The sequence below is a fragment of the Notolabrus celidotus genome, chromosome 11, assembly GCF_009762535.1.
Source record: "Notolabrus celidotus isolate fNotCel1 chromosome 11, fNotCel1.pri, whole genome shotgun sequence".
Lineage (NCBI taxonomy): Eukaryota > Metazoa > Chordata > Actinopteri > Labriformes > Labridae > Notolabrus > Notolabrus celidotus.
The window spans coordinates 10,871,026-10,897,047 of NC_048282.1; the positions used below are offsets into that span (position 1 = coordinate 10,871,026).

The following is a 26,022-nucleotide window of genomic DNA, read 5'->3' on the forward strand; positions in this document are numbered from 1 at the left end:
TCCTGGAAATTAAGGGTGATCATGCAAGAGAAGAAACATCAAATATAGTTCTGCGTGTCAAAATGAAACTCTCACAGCAGACGTCTGCAATTTAAAGGAGAAGTTCTTTTTCCCACAATGTACAGCGCTAATGTTCTGCTGCTTATTTTTTCCGTATGTGACAGCGGGCACTCAGTTTTATGGTGCTGTGCAGAACAGATCCAACAGAACAGTCATACTACCTTCAAACACACTTTGCAGTATATACTGCATACTACATTTATGGGTAGTATGTGGCAGGCAATTTCAAAAACACCCTTTGACATGATCTGCTTAACTTTCTGATTCCTACAAAGTGATTCATTCCTGAGATGAGCTCTGTAAAAATGATATGGGGTATAATGCACACCTGTTTCTTGCAAAATATATTTTAAAAGAGTATCTTTCAGAACACTACAGAGGCTGTTAATTGAGAAGAGTAACTCCTTGTGTACTTACTACAGATAGCTGAACTGTGGGACACTTTTCGTATGTTAAGAGCTGTAAATTTTGCCTTTTACACTTTTTTTAACCACATTAGGCAGAGACCTGAAATGATAACAGGAGCAACATCTGGAATCTCAAAATAAATACATTTAAGTGTGTCAGTTGATTTTTAATGACATGACAGGATGGTGACTTTTCCTCTTCTGGTACTTGTGATTGTTTGACTCTGAGTTTATGACTGAACTGTTCTTTTTTCGTCCTATGTCTAGCTGACAGTTCAAGATGTGCATCTCAGATTCGAGGACGACTTCTCCAACCCAGAGAAACCTTTTTCCTTTGGGGTCTGCATCAACAACGTGTCCGCTCAGAATCCCTCCAAAGAGTCGGTAAGGTTTACAGAGAGTAATTTTAAACTCACAATCTAAAATTAGAAAATTCCTTTTCATCTCGCTTTTTTGTACTTAGCATCTCTTTCGAGGTATTTAGTAGCTTTTTCGGACATTCCTGTGTCATATTCATAAGACTCTATAATGTGTCTGTCTCAGTAAATTTAAGACTTGAACTTTTGATTTTCTTTCACAGGCCCAGAGGCTCCTCAGACAGAAGCAGCTGGAGATAGAAGACTTCAGTGTTTACTGGGACACGCAGTGCGAAATGCTGGGAAAGCTGCCCACAAATCAGATCCAGGTCAGTGACCTTTAACAGCCACGAGGCAGCTCTCCGTGCAGTATGAGATCTCAGGATTGGACGCACACTTTTGTTTCTGACAACATTTGTCCTAAGTTATGACCTGGACCAAACAAAGACCAGAATAGATATGCGCAAGCATGCAAATTGAAGGACAATGATTCTTTTGTTTGTGTTGAGGGTGAGATGTGATTTGTTGTTGACATTAAAGGAGCCCTGAAGCTCTTTTTGTTGCAGTTTTCATCAGGAACCCTTACACTGACACAAATGCAGGATTCTATTTCCCATAACTACCTGCTAACCATACACTATCCCGCTCATTACCTGGCTACTTAAAATACAAACACGTTGGCCACAAGCGTTGATTAAAATATTATTTGATTAATTTATGTACACAGTTTTTAAAAATTAGTCCCAATGATTTTACGTCAGTTAGCGTTCCATGGTAATGGATTCTTATCTGCCTGTTTCGGTCGATTTAACATGAAACTGTCCTCATTCAGCTTTCCTTCCTCTCTGAGCTCTGTGGTTCACACACCTTCAAAAATAAACAAGGGAAATGTCACAACTTTTAACCCTGCTGCTATCATCACCACCACTCATGGTTTATGTTTCTTTGTAGAGACCGGTAACTTAAAGTTTCCCTCACCTGCTCCGCTTGTTGCTAATATTGCTGATCAGGATCCAATAGGAAAATGTTTGTAGCCTGCCGATTTAGCATGCTAACCAAACGTGTTAACCACATTGTTTTGATGCTAACGGACACTAAGGGTTTCACATCACCTAACGGTCTGTGGTGTCAACAAGCAGAAGCAAAATGTGCCGGAACTCTTTTCCGTGGATTGATTTGACATGACGTGTGATCAGTTTGTCTCTAGTGTTGCTCATGTTAGCGAAATTTAATAACCGTTGTCGAGGGGATTCGACCAATCAGAATCAAGAATCTTACACAACCGGAAGATCAGTGAAAAAGCCGGGTAATAAGTGTGGATAGATTTGCAGTGACAGTAAACGGCTGGAATCTCTCTTTAATCCATAACGGCGTCTAAGAATTAAGAAAAAGGCTTCTACCTTTCTGACACAGATCATACGGCATGACTTGAGTGTAATTGATGAGATGATCAATAGATTGAGGTTTACATACACGGATGCAAAGCCAAATTTAGTGTAAATGCATTGATTAGAGTAAGGTTTTGTCCTGCTCTGGAGATGTGGTCCTGTCTAAGCACTCTTCCTCTATGACCTTACAGGAAGCAATGACCCAGTGTATGCAGAGCCGTGAGCATCAGTACATCTTTGAACCAGTGTGTGCCTCCGTGCTGCTAAGAAGAAACACCTCCAAGGAGCCTCTGAGGTCTAGAAACACGCCACGGATTGAAGGCCAAGTTCAGCTGGAGCCGATGTCCTTGCGCCTATCACAGGTCTGTACGAACACCGGGAGCTGAGTGCATCAAAACAGTCCTTTTAACCACCATTTCACACACACACCTATGTTCTTCTTATTAGTTGATGTGACTGTTGCACACAGATGTAGCAGTAACAGTGTGTTTGTCATCTTGTAGATCCAGTACCAGCAGATCATGGCTTTTCTGAAGGAGCTGGACCGACGGGAGAGAGAGATGCTTTACAGAAAGTGGAGGCCGAAAGATCCAATTTCTGGAAAGTAAGTCCACACAGTACCACTAAAGTTTTCAGTCAAGTTTGAAAGCAGTTTATAATCAAAGATACTAAAACTGAGTAATCCAACAGTCTTATTTGCCACACTGACTTCTCCCCAGCCTTGGGACCATGTCACATTGAATTTCCAAATACGAATTGTTTATGTAATAAATCTTTTAATCCTTGAATCATATATTTAAGTCTGTCACATTGTTCTTCCCTGCAGCTGTCGGCAGTGGTGGATGTTTGCCATCGAAGCAAATCTGAGTGAAATCAGGGAGCAGCGGCGGCGAGGCAGCTGGGACTTTGCCCTGAAGCGAGCTCGAGACGCTCAGACGTACACCAGTCTGTACTTCAGGAGGCTCAAAGGTGTCCCACTGAGTCCTCAGGAAGAGGTAGAACACCTAATAAGACATTCATGCAAATGTATCGCTCATGCTCTCAAACTTAATCATTTATTCCAGATATCTACCAGATATTGAATTCAAACTGCCTCATGTTTTGGCTTTATTTTGACAATATAACTTAAAGAATGTTCGCTATGCACAAAAGCACTGGGAATGAAGGTATTATATACAGGATCTTGATGTGGCAGGGATATTGCACAGTGTATTTCACGGTTATTGCACAGAGTACAGGATCATCAGAGGGAGCAGTTATACAGTCTGATGGCCACAGGCAGGAATGACTTCCTGTGGCGTTCTGTGGTGCATTTAGAGGGAATGAGTCTTGCACTGAATGTGCTCCATCCCGACAACATCACTGGCCTTACGGATGAATTTGTTCAGTCTGCTTGCATCCGCTCCCCTCAGCCTGCTGCCCCAGCACACCACAGCAAACAGGATAGCACTGGCTACCACAGACTCATAAAACATCCTCAGCATCGTCTTGCAGATGTTGAAGGACCTCAGCCTCCTCAGGAAGTAGAGGCGGCTCAGGCCCTTTTTGTAGACAGCTTCGGTGTTCCTGCTCCAGTCTTCCTTTGTTTTTGAAATGACACATTTTCCATCCCACATTACTGATCAGATGTTTGCACTTGTCCTGGTCATCTAGAGCGAGCTGGAGCGTGTGGAGGAGGAGCAGACGTTAGAGGAGCTGCAGAGTCTCAGAGACATTGTCCACGACTGGTTCCGAAAACAGGAAGAGATTGCAGAGGTAATCTTTCCTGGTTCCAGATGCCTTTATGAGATAACATGTGCCTTTCATGGATCTACTCAATGTGTCCGTCTGCTGTTCTTCCTCTGTCTCCTCTCAGAATGTACGAGAGCCCAACACTGAGATTCAGCCCTGCCCAACACCTGCATCCATTCCCAAGAGTGGGAGCTCAGGGATGATCCAGTACCTGCAGTCCTGGTTCCCGGGTTGGGGAGGCTGGTATGGAGAGTCTCAGGACCCAGACAGGCCTGAAGAGCTCCTACCAAGTCCATCCTCCTGGGATATTTTAGGTATAAAACTCTCCTCTGTTCGGCATCTATGTTAAAGGCTTTAACAGAAGCTTCTACTCAAGATTTTTTTATATATTTTTGCTTCAGATTTTTCAGTGAAATCTAAACATTCAAGTCATCGTCTGTGAAGTATTAGTATAGTAGATTCCAAATGTCCCAGGTATTCTCACTGCTGATCGTGGTGTCTTCTTGCTTCTCTAGCAGAGACAGAGGACCTGTTTGATCCCTTAGAGGACTCTCACACTCTGAACACGTTCACCAGAAGAGATCACTTGTTCGCTCGGCTTGAGTTCTTGTTGGAGAAAGGCGGAGTCACGTTATTCCACCAAGACAGGAGGGAGGGCACGCTGCACGAGAGTGGGGTCATCCAGCTGGAATTTTCAGGTATTTTGTCTGGGACAGCTAGTCAGATACTTAAAACTATTACAGTATAAGAGCCTGGCACCAGGTTCAGGCCAAGTCTTGCAAAGTTGCTAGCTGTTCAGGGCCTGTGGGGGGTTTACTCTTGTTGACTCCTCTCACAGCATGTGCACGGCAGCCTTGCTGTAATACACTGTGACCTCGTCTCCACAGGGGTGAAGGTGATGTTGGAGTCTCTCCCACGCTCAGAGTCCTCCCTGCTGTCTGTTAAGCTAGGAGGTCTGTTCCTGAGAGACCTGACTACTCAGGGCACCATCTTCCCCGTCCTGGTGTCTCCTAAAACGGTGAGATGCAATATACAGGGCTGAAAACAGTTCTTTATGTGGAGATACATTTTGCAGTGTGATATCCCTTGCTTCTCGTGTTTATCATCTGTCTCTTGCTGCAGGACAAACTCGTAGTAACCATCAACCAGCAGTCAAGCCAGTCATGCAACACTTCTGGTAAGATAGAATACCAGATACTTCCTGTTTGAATATTTAAGGCTGTAATGAGTATACTGTTACTGTTTTACAACAGTAATAAAGTGGACAATAAATTGTCTTTGTAAGAAAATAATTATGTCTTTCTAAGTAACATCTTTGTTTTTTGGTGCAATGTAGAGTGCTCTTCATCGCCGGTGTTCGAGATGATTTACGAGCGTAACCCTGTGAGGTGTAAGTTTGAGAGAAGGCTGGAAGTGAACACAAGTCCGCTAAACATCATCTACAATCCACAAGCAATCAAAAAAGTGACTGAGTTCTTCTATAAAGGGAGAGTTCATACTTCAGGTACGTGCAGCAACTTCACATGGTAGTTTTTCTGAATATGCTTCTCAGAGCTTCTTCATCAGGAAGAAGATCCAAGATGGCGCCACGGACGGTCGCCCTGGTACTGCGCTCTCTCGTACTTGTTGCGTTTTTCTCTTTTCTTGTATCTTTATGCTCCGCTTCTCTGGTTTCTTTTACCAGAGAAGAACTTGTTAACATTGGACAGTCCTCTGCCGAACTTTTTACACCGGTTTTCATTGAACCTTTAAGTTACACAGAGATTCTTGCTGGTGGAGCCGCAGCTCTCTATGGTCTTTGCCGGAGACGCCGGCGCCGGGGCAAGCGAGCAGGCGTGCTCGTCAGACTGAGACAGCGGGGGTTACGCAGTGCGCTCCCGTCCATTCACCTGGCGAATGTCCGCTCCCTGGCAAACAAGATGGATGAACTGCTGCTCCTCAACTCAAGAAACACGGACTTTTGCAGATCCGCCGCCCTGTGTTTCACTGAAACCTGGCTCAGTGAACACATCCCAGACAGCTCGCTGCACTTACCGGACTTTCAGCTCCACAGAGCGGACCGCGTAAAGGAACTCTCTGGGAAGGCGAGAGGAGGCGGAATCTGTTTCTACATAAACGAAGGTTGGTGTACAGATACCACAGTGTTGAAGAAGTCATGCAGTCCAAATCTGGAGACTCTTTTCATAAACTGCAAACCCTTCTATTCTCCGCGGGAATTCTCCTCCTTTATTCTGGTCGGCGTCTACATCCCACCTCAGGCCTGCGTAACGGAGGCGTTACAGCACCTGGCTGACCAGATTACAGACGTGGAGAAAAAACATCCTGACTCTCTGCTCATCATTCTCGGGGATTTTAACAGAGCAAATTTAACCCACGAACTACCTAAATACAGACAACATATTAAGTGTCCCACCAGGGAGTCTAACACTCTGGACCACTGCTACACAGTAATAAAGGACTCATATCGCTCTGTCCCCCGTGCAGCTTTAGGACTATCTGATCACTGTCTGATTCATCTCATCCCGACCTACAGGCAGAAGTTAAAAACGGCTAAGCCTGTAGTTAGGACTGTGAAGAAGTGGACGGAGGAGTCAAAGCAGGAGTTACAAGCCTGCTTTGATTGCACTGATTGGAGTGTTTTTGAAGCTGCATCAGGAAACCTCAATGAACTCACTGACACTGTGACTTCATACATCAACTTCTGTGAGGACATGTGTGTGCAGACCAGGACCTTCTGCACATACAACAACAATAAGCCCTGGTTCACACCTCAACTGAGGAAGCTGCGTCAGGCCAAAGAAGAGGCCTACAGGAGTGGGGACCGGGACCTGTTCAAGCAGGCCAGAAACAAACTGACGAGGGGGATCAAGGTAGCTAAGAGGAGCTACACTGAGAAGTTAAAACAGAGCTTCTCTGCCAACGACCCCTCAGAAGTTTGGAGAGGCCTGCGTGAAGTTACAAGCTACAGGAGACCCTCCCCCCACCCTGAAGGTAACAAAAGACTAGCTGACGACCTGAACAGCTTCTACTGCAGGTTTTCACACCCCACACCCGAACACTCTGATTTACCTGGCCCCCCCACAAGCCCCTCCCCACCCCCCTCTGACCCCCCACCTGCGCTGACGATCTGTGAAGATGAGGTAATCCAGCTCTTCCAGAGACAAAAGACCAAGAAGGCTCCAGGACCAGACGGCGTGTCCCCCTCCTGCCTGAGAGTCTGTGCTGAGCAGCTGGCCCCCATCTTCACAAAGATCTTCAACACATCGCTGGAGCTGTGTGAAGTGCCCTCATGCTTCAAAAGCTCCACCATCATCCCAGTCCCAAAGAAACCCACCATCACAGGACTCAATGACTACAGGCCTGTCGCCCTGACGTCTGTGGTCATGAAGTCCTTCGAGAGACTAGTGTTGAGCCACCTGAAAGACATCACAGGCCCCCTGCTGGACCCCCTGCAGTTTGCCTATCGGGCAAACAGGTCGGTGGAGGATGCAGTCAATATGGGTCTGAACTACATCCTGCATCACCTGGACTCCCCCAGGACCTACGCTAGGATCCTGTTTGTGGACTTCAGCTCTGCGTTCAATACCATCATACCAGACATCCTGCACCAGAAACTCACCCAGCTCACAGTGCCGGCCTCCATCTGTCAGTGGATCACCAACTTCCTGACGGACAGGAGACAGCAGGTGAGGCTGGGGAGCATCAAATCCAGCACCCGGACCATCAGCACTGGCGCCCCACAGGGATGTGTTCTCTCCCCACTGCTCTTCTCCCTCTACACCAATGACTGCACCTCAGGAGACCCCTCGGTGAAACTCCTGAAGTTTGCAGACGACACCACCGTCATCGGTCTCATCCAGGACGGAGACGAGTCTGCTTACAGACAGGAGGTGGAACAGCTGGCCCTCTGGTGTAGTCAGAACCATCTGGAGCTGAACCCGCTCAAGACGGTAGAGATGACAGTGGACTTCAGGAGAAGCCCCCCCCCACTCCCCCCCCTCACCATCCTGAACAGCACTGTGTCTACTGTGGACTCTTTCAGGTTCCTGGGATCCACTATTTCCCGGGACCTGAGGTGGACCTCCCACATAGACACAATCAGAAAAAAGGCCCAGCAGAGGATGTACTTCCTGCGTCAGCTCAGGAAGTTCAACCTGCCTCAGGAGCTGCTGATCATGTTCTACACCTCCATCATCCAGTCTGTTCTGTGTACCTCCATCACTGTCTGGTTTGGCTCTGCAACCAAACTAGACAAACACAGACTGCAGCGGACTATAAGGACTGCAGAGAAAATCATCGGTGTCGACCTGCCCCCCATCCAGGACTTGTACCGGTCCCGGGCCAGGAAACGGGCAGGGAGCATTACCGCTGACCCCTCACACCCTGGACACAAATTCTTCAAACTCCTCCCCTCCGGCAGGCGCTACAGATCACTGTGCGCCAAAACAACCCGCCATAAGAACAGTTTCTTCCCCCAGGCTGTCACTCTGATGAACACTAAACCATAACAGTGTCATACCTGTCAGATAAATACTCTCTGTAAATATACATGTAGATATACAATGCAACAATTCTCAAGCAGAATTCCATATTTCTATTTTTTGTATTATTTAACTTCTATTTTATAATGTAAAACTACCTCTGCAACTCACCACTGCACTTTATCATATTATTTTAGCCTGTACATATTAGTCAAGCTATTTGTTGTTTCTTTGTATTTATAGCTAAGGTTATTGTTATTATATTTTCATTTTTATTTTTTATTGTAGTTCTTATTCTTATTCCTATTCTTATGCCTTGTACAAAGAGAGCACAGTTTACCAAAGTCAAATTCCTTGTGTGTTCAAGCATACTTGGCGAATAAAGCTGATTCTGATTCTGATTCTGATAAAAATGTTGAATATCTGGGGCTGGCACAATATCTGAGTAACTTGAAGTTTATTTAAATATCAGCAGATGATTGTGCTTTAACACATTTCTGATATTCCCAGGTTTTGGCTATCAGTCAGAGCTGGAGTTAAGGGTAGCAGAAGCTGCCAGGAGGCAGTACAACAAGCTAAAGATGCAGACCAAGGCAGAGATCCGACAAACCATCGATCAGCTGCTCGTGGGAGAGTTTATTGTAAGAATAATTCATTGGATATTAACATTACATGAAAGGCAGCTGTGTGATGTCTGAATACATCTGATGGGTTTTTTTTTTGCTTTTTAGGAAAACGGTAAGCGTTGGACAATGAAACTGGACATATGTGCACCTCAGGTGATTTTCCCTGACGACTTCCAGTCAGGAGACCCGATGCTCGTTGTGGTTGATTTGGGCAGAATTCTGCTCACAAATTCTCAAGGTAAAGCCATCAGTCTTTGTCCTTAAAGATAAGATATCCAATTGTTTTGAGTGATCAGGTTTCTAACAGATACCTCCTGTTGTACATTTCCTTTAAAGATGACACCAAAGTTAGCTCAAAAGCTTCTCAGCCTGAAAGAGAAGACATGAGCGATGATGAGTTCCAGACTCCTCTTGCCACCCCGCCCGAGTCTCCACCGCCTGAACTCGACATGCCTCAGAAAGAACAGCTGAAAAGCACAGAGCTCCCCAACCTCAGATCCCCTGAGAGCATACAGGCCTACAGCAGGAAGCTCTATGAAAAGTACTCCTTGTCGTTTAAGGACCTGCAGATAATGGTTGGACGCTATAAGGACAACTGGAAACATCTTCAAGAGAGTGAGGTGGGACCTACTCATGTAGTGGAGAAGTTTAACGTGCTGCTGCAGCTTGAGCAGAGACTGCGCTACACATCGGACCCTCAGCTGCCTGGAGCGGTGCTTTCAGGAACCCTACCTGACCTCAAGGTGCATATCAACCTTGAAAAGATGACCGCCCTCAGGAGTTGTTTAGCGAGACTGAGCAGTCCATCTGCGGGCGAGGAGGACAAAAGCCAAGACGGTGCAGGTTCAAACATGAGGTCTCCTGACCCCCTTACCCTCCGCCATGATAAGATCTTTCAGAGAGAGGACAGCTCCTGGAAGCTGCATGGTTCAGCAAAGAACCTGACTCAGAGCGTGATGACCTTAGAGCAGCACACGCGAGAAGTCCTGGTGGAGTCACGTCTGCTGCTGGCTGAATTCAACATAAACTACATGCAGCTTGGTGTAGAAAGTGACGGCCGCTACATATCTGTTCTCAAAGTCTTTGGCACAAATGCTCACTTTGTCAAGCGGCCTTACGATGCTGAAGTCTCTCTGACTGTCCACGGTCTCCTGCTGGTCGACACCTTGCAGACTTACGGATCAGACTTTGACCTTCTTGTGGCTTCTCATAAGCACCTCAGTTTTGACATACCAACAGGCAGCCTCAGAGAGAGCCAGCCATCGTCCCCGGTGTCCTCTGATGGCAGGTCTCCCCAGCATCAAGGCCACTATCCTGAGTCATCCTTCGGTATGGATAGACTATCCCCATTCAGCTCCTTTCTCAAAGACCAGGAAGCCCTGATAAAGCTTGAGTACCAGTTTGTAAGCTCAGACTGTCCCTCTATGAACCTGGACAGTTCCCTTCAGGTGACGACCATGCAAGTCAACAACTTGGACATCATCCTGAACCCTGAGACCATGGTGGAGCTACTGAAGTTCCTCCAGAAGTCCTTCCCCAAAGAAGAAAGCACCTCGACATCGTCACAACAACAATCATCACAGCCTAACCAAGAAGAAGGGGAGGAGACGTATCAGGCCACATACGACCAGAACAAAGAGCTGACTGTGGAGATCCATCGCCTCAACCTGCTCCTCCTTCGAACCGTGTCCACTGGCACTGTCCTGGGAGCAGAGAAGAAAGGGTTGAAGATTGCCACTGCAAGCATTACAGGGACAAAGGTCAATGTCTCTATGGGCAGCAGGTTGGACATCAATGGTTCCCTCGGGTCCATGCAGTTGGTGGATTTAACCCAAGAAGGAGGCCGAAGCCAGTTTGTAGTAAGTATTGGCAATGTTGAGGACAGCACTACGGCCCTTGGTGGGTTACCCTTTCTTGCTGACACGGGAGGATCCCCCTCAGAGGCTTTAAACTTTCGCCTTCTGGAGAAATCCCATGGGGAGTGTTCATTGAAGCTTGAGATGGCTTCCTTGCACTACAACCACTCAGCCAAATTCCTAAAGGAGCTCAGCCTTTCAGCCAATGAGGTCGAAGACAATTTCCGCTCCATGTTAAAAAGCGCTGCCACCAAAGTGTCCACAGTCCTAGCTACCAAGACGGCAGAGTACAGCGGCATGGTGTCGCTCTTTGAGACTCCCTCACGGAGATCCCGAACTCAAAGTCAGAGCTGGAACTACCCCTTCGAGGATGAAGAGGATCTGTCCATGGAGGAGCCTGAACCCACACTGGATACCTTCTTTGTGAAGCTGACCCTCAATGTCAGCATCGATTCACCTGTTGTCTCCATCCCCCGTAAACCTGGACACCCCGAGCTTCTGGTCGGTCACCTGGGGAGCATAGCAATCCAGAACTTTGTTACTGGGCAGGACTCTGAGGGAGAGAAGCTGCAAGTGTTGGTGAAGGACATTCGACTGTACTCTCTCAACATGAGTCATTTGGTTTTGAAGAGGACACCCAGAGGGGATCTCCTTACGAACATGTCACCATCTCGTAACGGCAGCATCAGCCAGGATGAACCTCAGTTAACACGCCACGACTTCTTTGAGTACCTGAACCGAGGGAAAGGTGAGAGCATCTCTTATTTTAACAATAATTGCACCCTGAATCTTCTTTCCCTGTATCAAGTACAAGCTTGTGACAAATACTTTCTTCACCAGCCTTCCACATACTGAAAGACACGACGATACAGTTCACCCTGGAGAAAATTCCTGTTGAAGAAGACACCCAGTTCACCTTCCTCACCACAGAGGAGCCATTCAAGAGCTCAGGGTTACTGAGGGTTGAGGGCAAATTTGTCAACCCTGTACAGGTATACACCTTATCCCTGTCCCTTTAGACATTAAGATCCGACCAAAGCGATGCAACAAAGCTAAGTTGTCATTAGACCTTTGTACTTAACCATTGAACCCCAGAACAGCAAATTGTCGCACTAGTTTGTGAATTTGCGTTGCATTTCAACGCTGCAGAAATCACAAGAGACACTTTGAAATTTTTGGTCATTAAGCCTCTCTTTTGACCTCTGATTGGAGCTTGGTGGCTGCAAAACTTTAACCCATCATTCCTCCCCTCTGCCATTCAAACTCACAGTGAGGCGTAAAAGGGGCTTACGACATTGTCAGAAGTTACTTCTGCGTTTAGTCAATGTTGTAGTCTGTACCTGAGTTCCGTGTAGCCCAGTTCCTCCTACGTCTTTTCTAGTCTTCCCTGTAATAATTTCTGTATGACAACATTTGTACAGCAACATTTACCAACAACACACAAGTATGTTTTGGCCATGACCAAGTTGGCCACAATGGCATAGAGTCAGCGCAGAAGCATACTCCAGGCTTTACCCTGCATGAATTAATGATAACTGAAAATGGTATCTGTTGTTGGTTTGTCATCACTGATTTATTACTAATCTTGCTTATGTCGGATGACCCGATCCTAGGTGTTCCTGTGCAAGCCTGTGTACGAACAAGTCCTCCAGACGCTGGACAACTTGTCTCTGATTGAGGAGATTCGTGTCACGCCAAGTCAACCACCCACACCCCCACCTCCGACACCTTCCTCCACCCGACATCACCGCTTTCCGGACCCTCAGGGAGGACTGTTCGCAAGGGACCCTCCTCATGTCAACTTCTCCCACATGTCGCTCCCCTCTCCTCTGCCCCTTCAGTCTCACAAACCCGCTCTGGAGTGTCCCTCCTTCACACAACTGAAAATCACCTTACACGTGGCGGAGCTTCAGGTCCAGCTCAGCGCAGACCTGACACAGGGCTCGCAGGGCTTAGTCAGTCTGCGCTTCCAAGATCTGGAGGGAGACTTCACCAAAGATCACCCTCACCTGCTGGCAATTCAGCTGGCTCTGCGCTCGCTGCTGATGGAAGACCTCCTGGAGCAGAATCCAGAGTCTAAGTACAAACATTTGATGGTGTCTCGCGGAGCTCTCAAGCCCTCCACCTTCAGTCCAAAGGAATACCTTTCCCAAAGTTGTCCATCAGCATCCAACGCCTTGTGCCCTGACATGCCCCGCTCCCTGCCCGCCCATATGGAGGAGGCCCAGAATGTCTTCCAGCTCTATCAGCGGCATCCCAGCACTCCTTCAGCGAACACTCGCAAATCCAAGAGGGACCCAGACTGCCCTAGTACTCCACCTCCCTCTCCTACCCGCCACACACCCTCCCCTCATCCACCCCCAGACTTTGATGACTCGTTAGTTCATATCAACGTGCTGCTGGTAGACCAGAACCACCCAGAGTTTAAAACACGCTACGGACGCGTCGGACGAAGCATAGACGTGGACTTTAACTGCTTGGACGTTCTGATCACACTACAGACCTGGGTGGTCATTCTGGACTTCTTTGGTATCGGTTCCACAGCCAATAACCACGCAGTGAGGGTGAACCCTATGTCACCTCAACCTGTACCTGGGCATCCTCTGTACGAGCCAGACATGGAGGAAGAGGAGGAGATTTCGGAGCCGGTCAACACCAAAGTGGACTTAAAGGTAGGAGGTTGGATGTGTGTTTTGAATGAGTGAACTCTCCAAGAAATACTAGTCAGGCTGCAGTCAGATGATAATGTGCAGTAGATACTGAATGAATAAGTAGTGTTGTTTGTGTTTGTTTTTCCAAACGACGCTAGTTGCTCTGCATAGAGATGGTAATGCAGTGTTGTCAGAGCCGTATCCTTCGGCGTCAGTTATTTCTTTCCATCTTCTTTAATCCTTTTGGATTGTTCAGTCACATTTGTAAATATGTGTTGTTGATCGCTGCTTTGTGGAGGCACTTATTGTTGGGCTCTTTGTCCGTCTCTCTTTTTTTACAGCTGGTAGGTTTTGAGTTTTCTTCAGTGTCGCTGTCGCTCGTTTCAGCTGTTTACATTCCGCTACAAACGTCTTTAAGCCCTTTCTACCTCTCACCCTGCTACATTATTGGCTGATCAATGCCGTCTATCATCAGACATCTACGTCTGAAGTTGTCGGAGAGAGAAGCAAAGCTAAAGTTTGCATGTTTTCTGATCAAAGACCAAGATACGCCATCAGAGAGGATGAAGATTTGACCCAGATTTTGAACCTAAAAGTGCTTTATTTATTTATCATTTTTAAAGTTTAAAGTTTGGGGTCATTTTTCTTTGGAAGAACTGCTTCCTCTGTGGCTCCTGTTTGAAACAACGTGAACTTAGGCATGATGCTCATGGATTTCTCTTCTTTCTTTCTTTGAGTGATATATTGCATCTTTGGTTCTTTTTGATTGATGCTTCAAATCAGCCAGAAAAATATCTCTAAAATCACAACACTTTTGGGGGATGAGATTGTCAACAGGTTATGAATGTTAAAAATAGTTGATGGATTAAAGACAAATTTACAACTTGATAGCTCTGTGTCATCGCCAAAGAAGTTGCATTTTACGCCACACTATGCAGCTGTTTAGCAGATTGAATATTTTGGCTGTTGATTGTTGGATAATGATGCAACAACCAGTGTCTCTAATTCTTAATGTTTTAAGAATCAGCTCTGAAATGATGTTTGACGACCTACCCTGTTTTTGTTTTCATTTTTAGGTTCACTCGTTGTCTCTCGTTCTAAACAAGAAGCTCAACGAGCTTGCCCGAGCGAGTGTTTCCAAATTATCTGCTCATCTGGAATTGTTAGGTACGTATGAAAACCCTGACCTTGATCAGATAAAACAAACTCAACACACCTTGTCATTTTCTTTTGCATGAATAAGATGTTTGTTGTTAACATGCTTTCTACTATTTCAGACGGAGACCTGGCCTTACAGGGCAGTTTAGGTAGTTTGTCCCTGAGCGATCTCACTCCTCATGGTGATCTCTACAGAGAGCGCTTTACCACACGAGGAGGGGAGGCCCTCAATTTCGACATCCATAAGTATATACCAACTTCTTCAACAGACAATATCTTTTATGATCTAGAAGGACTTGTAGGAGTTGATCTTTGTTCTGGTCCCCTCAGATATGGCACCATGGATCTTTACCTGGAGCGGGAGTGTGACATCAGAGTCTCTCTAAAGATGGCATCAGTGCAGTACGTCCACACACAGCGCTTCCAAGCAGAGGTGGTGGCTTTTATCCAGCATTTTACGCAGCTGCAGGATGTCCTCGGCAGGCAGAGGGCTGCAATGGAGGGCCAGGCGGTGAGTACTGAGCTCTGGAGCCTTCAAACATGCTAAAAGGAGAATAATTTACGTAGTTATTGTTGCCAAATTACACCTTTGCTCTGTCTTCTCTGCCTCTCCCTGCAGGTGAGGGATCATCCTCAGCGGGCATCCAGGGTTCTGCTGGACATCGAAGCTGGCGCTCCAGTGATCCTCATCCCGGAGAGCTCACAGTCTCCGAGGGTTATTGTGGCAAACCTGGGCCAGCTGAAGGTGCAGAACTGCTTCTTGTCAGCAGGGGCTCATGGGACTTTTTCCCTCCAAGACAAGGTAGAGAAACTGACCATGGCACATGCCTTTTTCCCTTCTCTGGTGAGTCACGCAGTCCATTCATCTAGGCATGCAGTGCTCTCTCACCACCCTGTCTCCTCCTCTTCTTTTGTCTAACTGCACTGTGTGTATTCACAGATTTAATGCAAACTAAAACCTGTGTGACCTTGAGGTGCTTGGTTTTTTTACTGATGTTATCATTTCACTTCATCTTTTCTGATCCTCGACGTCTGAATCTTGAGAGAAATTTGCAGTGATGGAGCATGACCTGATAGCTTACTAGAAAATGCAAAGTAAGGTTTCATTCCTCAGCCCTGTCAAAATTAGCTAATGTCTTTGCTTTTGTGTCTGTATTTACTTCCATATTTATGGTCATATGCTTACCTGCCACATGGAGGCAAATGAGGCGTAACTAAACCAGGATGAAACCACATAAGCAGCCATTAAGTATCTGGAATAAAGCTCTTAAAGCTTCTTAGCTGTCATGAACTATATTATTAAAAACAATCCTTTTATCCTTATCTGATTTTGCAAACTTTGATGCAGCTCACAGATCGTAGAAACAGAACACTCAGGAAAATGTTTTCTGGTCTTTCATGAACATCTTGTGTTTTTTGTGAAGAATTTTATTCTGCATGCAAGTTCATACAAGGATCCATCCCATTACAAGGTACACTGGCATGCATGTTTTTAATCTGTGTGGAGAAGGGTTGTCACAATATAACAGCTTTAAATTTCACAAAACTTAAAGGTGACAATGTTTGAATCACATCTTTTGCATAGATTTCAACGATGTATTGTTCAGCCCTGGTTTGGAATTTTTTTACATTTGCGATTGGTGATTTGTTGGACTGAGTTTTCTACTCAAGCATGTGCTCTTTCAAGACATACACCAACTCTCCAGGCTCCCTGATTGTTTTTTATGTGACAATTGAAGAATCCCTTTCTGTGCACCAAAATAATTTAAGCTTCAGAGGCCACATGCTTCCTAAAATATGTTATTTTAGAAATGAAACACATTTGATAACAAGTATTTCAATGCCTGGAAGCCTTTCAGCTGACCCTTGGACTACCTTAGAGGGTGAAAACAGTCTCTGTTCTCTTGAATTGTCATAAAATATATCTGCACTGGGTTGCACCAGCTGTGTGTAAGTTCAGACGTTTGAGTGAAATTTCTAATTTAGGACGGAGTTTACACAAGTTACATCTTAAATTTTACACTCGCTCTGAGTCGGTGTTAAGTCCTCCAAAACAGACTGGTTGTCATGGCGCTCTGTTTTCAAAGATTGGATCATTTGAAGGATGAGAAGAAGCAGCGAGTTTGACCAGCTGTGATGTGTCCACAACACGCTCACTGTGTTAGATTACATAATTAATAAACGTATGATCTCTCTGATCTTAACTGACCGTTGTTTCCCATGAATGGGGATAATACTGTACATCTGCACAACATTAGAGTACTGTTATATTAATGTACGGTACGTCGAAGTTCACATTTTCACCACTAGATGTTGGTGAGGATAGTTATTATACACTATAGATGAATTATCACCATATCAACATGATTTGTCATTTTTAACTTGCCTTTATGTTGCCGTTTGTTGATTAACGAGAGTTACGGCAGTTATGATTAGCTGTTAGCTTGTTTAGAGGCAATGAAGCTAATGGGTGTTAGCACTTAAACACCCCACCAAGAAAAAAGTTGTTCACTGATTGGCCAAACCAAGTGAAAACGTCATATCTGCGCCATTATTTTGATTAGTTTGGACGTTACAGTCTACTAGTTAAGATGAACCTTGAGTGTATGTGGTGCAACCAAACAATGACACAACTTAAGTCACACAACTTAGGCACAGGTGCAACCGGCTGCTGGACTGTTGCATTAGCTCTTTATAAGTTGAGTCCTAAGTTAGTGTGTAAAGTCCTCACTAAATCATTCTTTGAAACTAGTTAGTCTGTACTGTCGCTGAACAACAACGGAAGGTATGTAAAACTTGATAAAGTGTCATAGTAAGGTGATTACTTTAGCCTAAGTCCTTAATCTACAGTGTCTATAATAACAGTGGAATTGAGTGGTAAAATTCTCAACTACAACATACATTAATACTCGGGAATGCAAATCTTGGTCATCATAGGTTTCAAAAGGATGTAATCTCTCGCGGATCTCGCGGTAACTTAGGCTTACGTTGGAACTATCTCAGCGGGTGCAACGCACAAAACGTTAGTAGAGTGCAAACTCCATCCTAAATGAGAAATTACGTTCCAACTAGGCTACGTTTGAACTTACACACAGCTGAAACAAACAGTTATAGAAATGATAGAAATGTTATAGAAATGACCATCGTCTGCGTAAGGTGACATTATCTGAATCTTTCAGCTGTTGATTCACCAAGACCTTTTTGCTCTCCTGGTTCAACATGATCACAGAACGGCTTGGAGAAGTTGGTGTATTGTTTGTGAACAGTTTGTTGAAGTTACTGCGCTGCTCTTGAGAGGTTATTTGAAATTGTTTACTGTTATCTGATCCACAATATCAAGATGTTCAATAAGGACTCATCGTTTGATTTCAAGTCGGCCTTGATTTTTTCTTCACAAACATGAGGGAAACCATTTATTCTGTGTCAAATATCTTTACCTTTAGTCCTTCTCTATCCATGGCACAATTAAAGCTCTTACCTTTTAAAATTAAATAGATCATTTCTGTAGTGAAACAAAGCATGCAAACTGAGTTATAGGTTTTGTTGAACAAATTGCTCTTGATGAATCTTGATTAATAAACTTTCAAAAGTACTCAGGTGCCTTTTTGATGAGCGTACCTCGCTCTTCTGTTTCCTCTCCCTCACTAAAGGACCGTGTCCGAAGTGCAGCCGGGAGAAGCAGTGACCAGGAGAAGCCGAGAACGTCCTTCTCCTCCTCCACAGGGTTCAGCTTGAGCAGGCCGCAGTTCCCAGACGCAGGGAGGGCTCCTGATGAGGATGTCCCAGAGGGCTTAGGTTAGCATTTCTGTTCAGTACACCTGCAGTTTCTGTCTCTACACAGAAAGATTGTCTTATTAAACACTTGTGTTTGTCTCATCAGAAGATCACGTATGCCTGTTGGACTGCATCGCCCTGGACCTGCAGGAGATGGATATCTTTGCTGCGGAGCGTCTTCCCTGTTCTCTTTGGGACACGGTCGTTAAGCCTCCAGAATCATCAGACCTCATCTTTCCCTCATACTCTGTCCGTCGTACCGGAGACAACCTGCTCAAAGACTGCTGCCGCCTCAAGCTTAAAGTGGAGCGCAACCTTGACAAGTAAGCCCTGCTCCTTTCTTTTATAGAGGTCACGCCTTTTTTTGAATACTTTTTGCAGGATCGTACTCCTTGTCCAAGCTAATGCTTGTGTTTGTTGATGTTTTCAGGGAGCTGAGCCATGCGGTCCCTGACATGTCCATCCATGGCAGCCTGTCATCAGTACACTGCTCTCTGGACCTGGAGCACTACCAGCTGATCAGAGGTCTGCTGGAGAACAACCTTGGAGAGCCGGTTGAAGACTTCCTGCGACCGTACAACCTGCAGGACCCCAGCACCTATGTGAGAAAGCGCACAAACACACACAACTGAATTGTTTAAGAAAATAATATTTATAAGGGCACAGCTGTGTTTCTATGAAGCTCTTTTGGGCTTCTTGTGCATTTAAAATGATGGCAAGTGAAAGCTAAGCATCCATGTTTGCCTTGGAAATATTAACAAATGACAGCTGGAGTCATGAGACCGAGGTTTTCCCTTAAGGATGATCTGACTCCTCTCCTCATCCATGTTGTCTTTATTGGCCTCTGAAAACCTTTAAGCATCATTTTTATTTATTTTTATTTTTGTATTTAATTTTATGTTATTTTAGGTTTTTATTTATTGCTGTTATTTATCTCATCTTATTTTTTTATTTTATTGTAAATATTTTGATTTAATTTTTCTGGTATTTATCTGATCTGATTTTGTTGTAATTATTTGATTTTATTTTTATTTTATTTTCTGATTTCATTTTCTTCTTATTTTTAAGAGCTTATTTATCTCAGGCTTTGAGGGACATCAGGAGCCATGTGGTGAAATAATAAACTTATCAGTAGAAGAGTGTAGTGCAATGGGTCTCTTCACTGAGCGCTCTGCTTTTTTATGAATGCACAAGTACTTTGTGCTTTATCTCAAATAGCAAACAATGTATGAAGACTTAACTGCAGGAGAATCCAACCCTTTTTTTACAACTAGCATCCCAAGACACCATTTCTTAAAGGGGATTTACATTAAGGGCTTAAGAAACATTCTCACCTTTGCAAATAGTCCCCCATTTGTCCTAACGTATGAACCGTGATGTGCTTCTCCTCAGACGGTGTTAGGTGGTGAAGTCTACACAACCTTATCATTCCTGGTGGACATGATGGACGTCAGTCTGGAGCTCTTGGACCGCCCAAAACCTTCTGAACCCAAACGATCGCTAGCAAGGTACACCTGTTCTTCTCTCTTCCTGCAACATGACGACTATATCAGTCTTATAAAACCTTTAAATACATTTACTTAAAATGTTCTAGTCATAGAATGTAACAAAAAATGCTGATGGAACAGTGTGATGATCTACACATTTATCCATATTGCTTTTTACATTTTCTGATCTCTCTTTCTCAAAGGTTTGACTTCATGAAATCGAAGCTGCTCTTTGAGGGTTTCTCCAACGGATCAAAGTCTGTCAACTTGGTGTCTCACTCCCTGCTGGCATACGATACTCGGTTCACCGGGCGGAGTAAAAGATCAGCAGGAGCAGACGGTACCAGGCCCAATGCCTTTGACTGCATCCTCCAGCCCTCCAAAACAGGAACCAACAGAGCGTCTCTGCAGCTGGAGCTGCATTATAGGTATCACTGGAGTATCTTCATGCACATGGAAGTAACATCTAAACATATTTACTGTTATCTAAGTGTTGTGCCTCCTTCTCATAGATCCACAAGAGACTCCTCGTGCTTCACGGTGGTCCTCAACAACCTCCGGGTCTTCCTCATCTTCGACTGGCTCCAACTGGTGCGAGATTTCCTGCGGGGGCCGGCGGAGAAGGCATCAGATAGAGCTGGGACTCGTCAGCGCTGGCCCAGTAACACCAGCACGGACTCGGCCCCCGGGACCGCGGGTGCCACGACCATCGGAGCAGTCATGCCCAAAACTGTTAAGAGTGGGGTGGTCACCAAGAGGTCCACGGTGCCAGTCATGCAGGACAGATACCTGGAGGTCAAGATCAACGTCACAGGTCAGAGAATAACTTTTTATTACTATGATAACAATTACTCTTGAAGGACTTTGATCATTTTCAATATAATAAATCATGATTTGTTTCACATTATAGCAAATAACTCTAACAAGTCAACTTAGCAGTCAAATGTAAGGAGTGAAAAGGATGCATCTGTAAAATATGACCTAGAGAAACTGTCCTTCTTTCTCTAAAATCTAATTCAAGTATGTTTTTTGTTCAAAGCACAAGATTTCACTCTAGAGCACCTTAATAATTCTGCTCTTTTTACATGAAACAATCCTAAATAGTACAACCTTGCAACCCTACAGAGCCCTGTAGTGACCTCAAGAGGCTGCAACACTTAAATCAACCATCCTAAACTCCAAACGTTGCATGCCAAGTATTTTAAATCTGTATTCTGATAAATCTTTATTTTTGCAAGCATAGGCTTCATATCTGCAGCTCTGTGGCAACAATTAGGCTATAGCTTCTGTCTTTGTTTAGATAGGAATAGAAGAATGGCTGTAGATAGTCAAAGATGATGCAACCTTTCTACCTAACCCTTTTTGCCTTTTAAATGGCCTCTGGTCTCTGGTCTTCAGGCACAGAGTTCGTGGTCGTGGAGGATTCGTCCTGTCTCGATACAAACGCCATCATCCTAAAAGGCACCACCGTGCTTACCTACAAACCCCGTCTGCTGGACAGACCCTTCTCTGGCAGCCTCGCAGGAATAGAGGTAACATCACCAATTGTCAAAATATATAGATTAAAAAAGATGACATCTAAAGGTGCCTCACGATCGCAGAAACATGCCCCAGGAACTAGGAGCCTTTTGAGGAACTATGCACGTTTGAACACCAAGAATAGGGTCTTAATTTAGTTCTGGGTGGTTAATCTCTCCCTGAAGAGTCCCTCCTTAGGGGGTAGTACTTTCCAAAGGTTCGGGATTTTTTTGGGGCAGGGCAGCAACGCAGAATGTTTCTGATTGGTTGGTAATCCATCCTCCGTCCACATAACATCTAGGTTTAATAACTCCTGAACATTCATCTTCTCTGAGCCTAATAGTGTGAAGGCGTCTCTCTTATCTCCCTGTGAACTGGAGACCTTCAGCTAAACGTGTCAGTGTTTGTGGAGTTTACAACAGCTGTTGAAACACAGAAGGAGTCCTCGGGAAGACATCCTAGTTTAGTTTTTATTCAAATGTCTAAATACCTTCATCAGGTAAGTATCTAATGATCCTGTTTGTGAGGAATGCATCCGGCTGAAAGTCTCCAGTCAACAGGGTCGCTCTTTAAACCAAAATACCAGTCGATCTCTACCATGGCTTTTAAAATCCGTCCGCTTTAAGTCGAGCAGTGCAGTAAAGCACAATGAAATACAGCACAAGAGGAATCTCCTTCATGTTAACAGGCTAACTGTGGTGTTACTGCCTCCTACTGGTCTGGTGGTGTAGTGCAATTACTTGTATTGCTTCAATTTGTCACTGGCCTGATTTGCATAATCTCTACTTCAGACCTCGTGGAAACGCAGACAACAAGGGGCCACAGGAATCATTTAGCTTTTTAAAGAGCAGTTCCTGGAACCAAAAGTTCCTGGTACTTCTGGTTGAAAAGCACTAAGAGAGACTGATTTATTTGACACGTTCAGAGCGTCTGATTTCTGCTGCTGATACCTTTGGTTGTATTTGTACTCTCAGCATCAGTGCAGCCTTAATTAAACCCCTCTCTCTGTCTCTTCTACCTCCAGGTGTTCTCATGCCGGCTGGGCAGTGAGCAGGACACGGCGCTGTCCATCATCGATCCTGTTAATGTTCAGGTGGAGCTGTGTGGAAGCCCAACATACCAGAGCAGCTCGGGTCTACTGGACGCCTTCAATGTGGAGGACATCCCACCACTGCTCGAGGTCAGGAGTTAGCACTCAGATCAAGATTAGAGCATGTAACTGGGGGCAAATGCAATGACAACTGTAGTCTCTCTTCCTACATTTCCCATAATGCAGCAATATAGTGCCTTTCATTGGGCTCTTTCTGCAGAGTGCATACCCTTCTCGAGTTTATGACACAGATTTTCCATCATGTCAGATCAAACTTAGACATCCAGGTGACTTTATTTCATGTAGTTTTCTCAGACTTCACAAAGTAAAACCAGAACCAGAAGACTTGTTCATGCACTGGATGAATCGGTGTCCTTACTACCAGAGACAAGACTTTGAGATGTAAACTTGGTGTGTGTGATTCTCTTGCAGATCCAGTTTCCTGCTCTGGACATTCGTTTATCCTACAACGACATTCAGCTCTTTTTGGCCATCGCAAAGTCCATCCCCACTACCAGCACTCCAGCCCCCCCAACTGCTGCACCCGGGGCTGAGTCCACCGCCACTGTCACACCCAAAGACAGCTTCAGGCAAAAGACTGAGGCCCTCATAGGTTTGTATAAACCAGGATGTAGATGGGTGTTCATGCTTTTGCAGGAGCTTTTCATGCAGCAGTTGTTGATGCCAAATTATCAGCTGAATTTGATAGATTATAAGGATGTGTTTTACGTCTGCAGAGGGCCAGCTGACCCGATTACAAGACCTTGGTTTCAGGAAAGAGGACTGCAAAAGAGCTCTGATCCACTGCAAAGGTTAGTGCAACATTTCATGGTATTCTCCTCACCTTCAACAGACAAACATCATCTAAGAAAAACATGCATTACAATTTAATATTGTGGCCCTCAGGTCAGCTGGACCAGGCTGCCACATGGCTCCTGGAGAACGCTGAGAACATCGCGGGTCACCCCAGATCCAGAGCGGACTCTGGATCCAGCAGCCACTTGGCTCCTCTGTCTGGGGTCGAGCTGAAGGCTGAGAGTGTCTGCATCTGTTTCATCGACGACTGTCTGGATTGTGACATACCGCTGGCTGAGCTCACCTTCTCCAGTGAGTCACACTGTCACAAGATTTAACTGGGGATTCATTTTCTTTAACCGAAAATGCCACATTTTATTTGTCCTAAAACATTTCAAACAAACAACCTTTCTTTTGCTCGAGACAGTTTGAACCTTTTGGTCAGAAATCTTTTGGGTGATCTGCAGCTGCACGCACTGACTGATCCCAAACCTCAAATCTGAGTAACCATGAACATTTTAAAACAGCTGTGACTTTATGGAGGCAATTTATGTGAAAGCGTTTCATCTAATCAATTTGATTTAACCTCTGTAGCTTTGTGTTTATGTTTTTATTGTTAAAACTGTTTGTTGCTGCTGTTTTTGGCATGAGTTCTTTGTTCCTTGTAGAAAAAACAGGTAAAGCAGAAATAACAATTGAGCTTTAATCAAGGATTGCATGATAACCAGTTTTAATATCTGAGATGAGCATGTTACAACTAGATCACAGAGAACAGCATTTATAGCAGGTAATAACAGTTTCATGTGCATGCTCTGTGCATTCACATCAGTATGCAAAATGTTGATCCATTAATCATGCATTATCACCATCATAGCACTAATGAAAGGTCAGCTCTATTTAAATTAGTTTGGTCAGTTTGGAGGAAAGTGTAAAGTTATCTGCCTCAGTAGGTTTAGAATTAAAAAGAAGCTCATGTGTCGTGGTCGTCATGAATATGCAGTTCTAAAAAAGGCGAGTATTCAGGCGGGAAGTTGAAGCTCTGAAGAGAGTCAGAGACACGGAGAGTTTGTGATAGAGAGCTCCAAAGCCAGGGGGGGTGTAGAGTTTGGGTAGAAAATAAGCTGTGATCCCCTCCTGTAAAACATCTCTTGTATCCTGACTGTATACCGGTTGTCTTTTCAGGGCTTTATGTGCTGCAGCGCATCGGGTCCACTCAGGAAGGCAAAGCCAGCTTCACTCTGTCTGGAGACTACTACAACAGAGAGCTGTCAGGTGATAAGATCATCCTACAGATTGACATTTATTCATTGTTAAATTGAATATTGTGCACCTATTAGTCACTTTTCTTCTGGAGGAAATCTGTGTGATCATGTGTTTGTTCGAGCCTGTCAAATCTACATAAATTGAATATAATAAATATTTGTGCCCAACTTGACGAGTTTTCAACATTTCTGAGTCACTGTTTTATCATTTTGCAAGCAGCTGCATCCTACACTGTGCAAAACTTACAAATAAATCTGTGCAGAGGATGTTGGGTTATATTTTCCACAGACCAAAGTGGATCACCAGATGAAATGCTGCTTTCTAAGAAAGACAAACCTGAGTTTAAAGTTGTCAGGTTGTCAGTTTTCACAATGGAAAATGATGACTGATTTCTAATTTGTGTGTCTCTGTGTATTTGTGTTTGTGTTTGTGTTTGCAGGTTGGGAGCCCTTCATCGAGCCCTGGCCCTGCTCCCTGTCCTGGCAGCAGCAGGCAGCCGGGCGTCTCCATCCTCCTCGTCTGAAGATGGGGATCCGAGCCAAGCAGAGACTCGACATCAACATAACCTCCGTCCTTTTGGGTGAGTTCACCTTCCCTTCACATAAACATGCATAAGCTGCACACAGCTAACGATGAGCAAACCTTAAACACATCTGTTTCTGGTCCTTCCAGAACAATACAACACCACCAAGAGCTCATGGATGGCTGACTACTGCAACAAGGAGGAACAGTCCCCCCAGTCCTCGCCTGCCCTGCCGTGGCTGGGCTCGTCAGTCGACCCGCCCAGCATCGTACAGAGTAAGTTTAAGCTGCACACAGTAACAAAACCGAGGTAGTGAAGATTTATTCAACAACAAACTTAATAAGATGATGGTGAAATATTTAATCCGAGAAAAAAAACTCAAGCTTAGATGGTTAAGTATTGAGGCTTGAAGCTTTAGTGGTAATCTTTGTCTGCTGTTGTGTTTAAAGATGTGTATGTGGCATTATAGTCTCTATCTTTGAATTTTGCACACTGAGAATATATGATGTCAATCTTTTAAGTATCTCCTAAGTAAAAGGATACCAATAGACATTTTGCATCACTTAAAACACTGACGGCATTCTGCATTTATGGTTTTAGAAACAACTCTCATTGCAGAGAGAAAACTAAGTGATGAAATGGGTCATGACTTTCCAATGCCTGTTTAATAATATAAACTTAAATTGTTCATGTAACTATTATTTCATCTTAAAATCAACTTTTTAATTGTTTTTACTGACGCTGGTTGTAGTGCAGTTCAGCCTCCAGAGGGTGGCTGTCAAGCTCCGGTTACAGACATGAAATAACCAAAGAAAGAGTAAGCAAAAGAGATTAGAAGTGGAGAAAAATACAGAGAAT

General features: G+C 44.6%; 1 protein-coding gene across 4 annotated transcripts in view; it reads left to right on the forward strand.

The window, feature by feature from the left end:
* The window catches only part of vps13d (vacuolar protein sorting 13 homolog D), a 62,489-nt gene that overhangs the window by 8,411 nt on the left and 28,056 nt on the right, over positions 1-26,022 (forward strand). For all 4 annotated transcript variants that reach the window (XM_034695570.1, XM_034695569.1, XM_034695571.1 and 1 more), the window contains exons 6-39: positions 735-851; positions 1,048-1,152; positions 2,403-2,573; positions 2,715-2,815; positions 3,038-3,206; positions 3,865-3,966; positions 4,067-4,256; positions 4,458-4,640; positions 4,830-4,960; positions 5,065-5,119; positions 5,279-5,446; positions 8,934-9,064; positions 9,155-9,287; positions 9,386-11,653; positions 11,746-11,897; positions 12,519-13,577; positions 14,633-14,723; positions 14,834-14,960; positions 15,045-15,225; positions 15,334-15,516; positions 18,365-18,509; positions 18,595-18,811; positions 18,919-19,090; positions 19,881-19,996; positions 20,179-20,403; positions 20,488-20,789; positions 21,374-21,507; positions 22,518-22,673; positions 23,016-23,196; positions 23,321-23,395; positions 23,490-23,690; positions 24,561-24,650; positions 25,081-25,221; positions 25,314-25,439. In XM_034695570.1, coding sequence (XP_034551461.1) covers positions 735-851; positions 1,048-1,152; positions 2,403-2,573; positions 2,715-2,815; positions 3,038-3,206; positions 3,865-3,966; positions 4,067-4,256; positions 4,458-4,640; positions 4,830-4,960; positions 5,065-5,119; positions 5,279-5,446; positions 8,934-9,064; positions 9,155-9,287; positions 9,386-11,653; positions 11,746-11,897; positions 12,519-13,577; positions 14,633-14,723; positions 14,834-14,960; positions 15,045-15,225; positions 15,334-15,516; positions 18,365-18,509; positions 18,595-18,811; positions 18,919-19,090; positions 19,881-19,996; positions 20,179-20,403; positions 20,488-20,789; positions 21,374-21,507; positions 22,518-22,673; positions 23,016-23,196; positions 23,321-23,395; positions 23,490-23,690; positions 24,561-24,650; positions 25,081-25,221; positions 25,314-25,439 — 8,098 coding nt within the window. The remainder of the gene's footprint in view (positions 1-734; positions 852-1,047; positions 1,153-2,402; positions 2,574-2,714; positions 2,816-3,037; positions 3,207-3,864; positions 3,967-4,066; positions 4,257-4,457; positions 4,641-4,829; positions 4,961-5,064; positions 5,120-5,278; positions 5,447-8,933; positions 9,065-9,154; positions 9,288-9,385; positions 11,654-11,745; positions 11,898-12,518; positions 13,578-14,632; positions 14,724-14,833; positions 14,961-15,044; positions 15,226-15,333; positions 15,517-18,364; positions 18,510-18,594; positions 18,812-18,918; positions 19,091-19,880; positions 19,997-20,178; positions 20,404-20,487; positions 20,790-21,373; positions 21,508-22,517; positions 22,674-23,015; positions 23,197-23,320; positions 23,396-23,489; positions 23,691-24,560; positions 24,651-25,080; positions 25,222-25,313; positions 25,440-26,022) is intronic.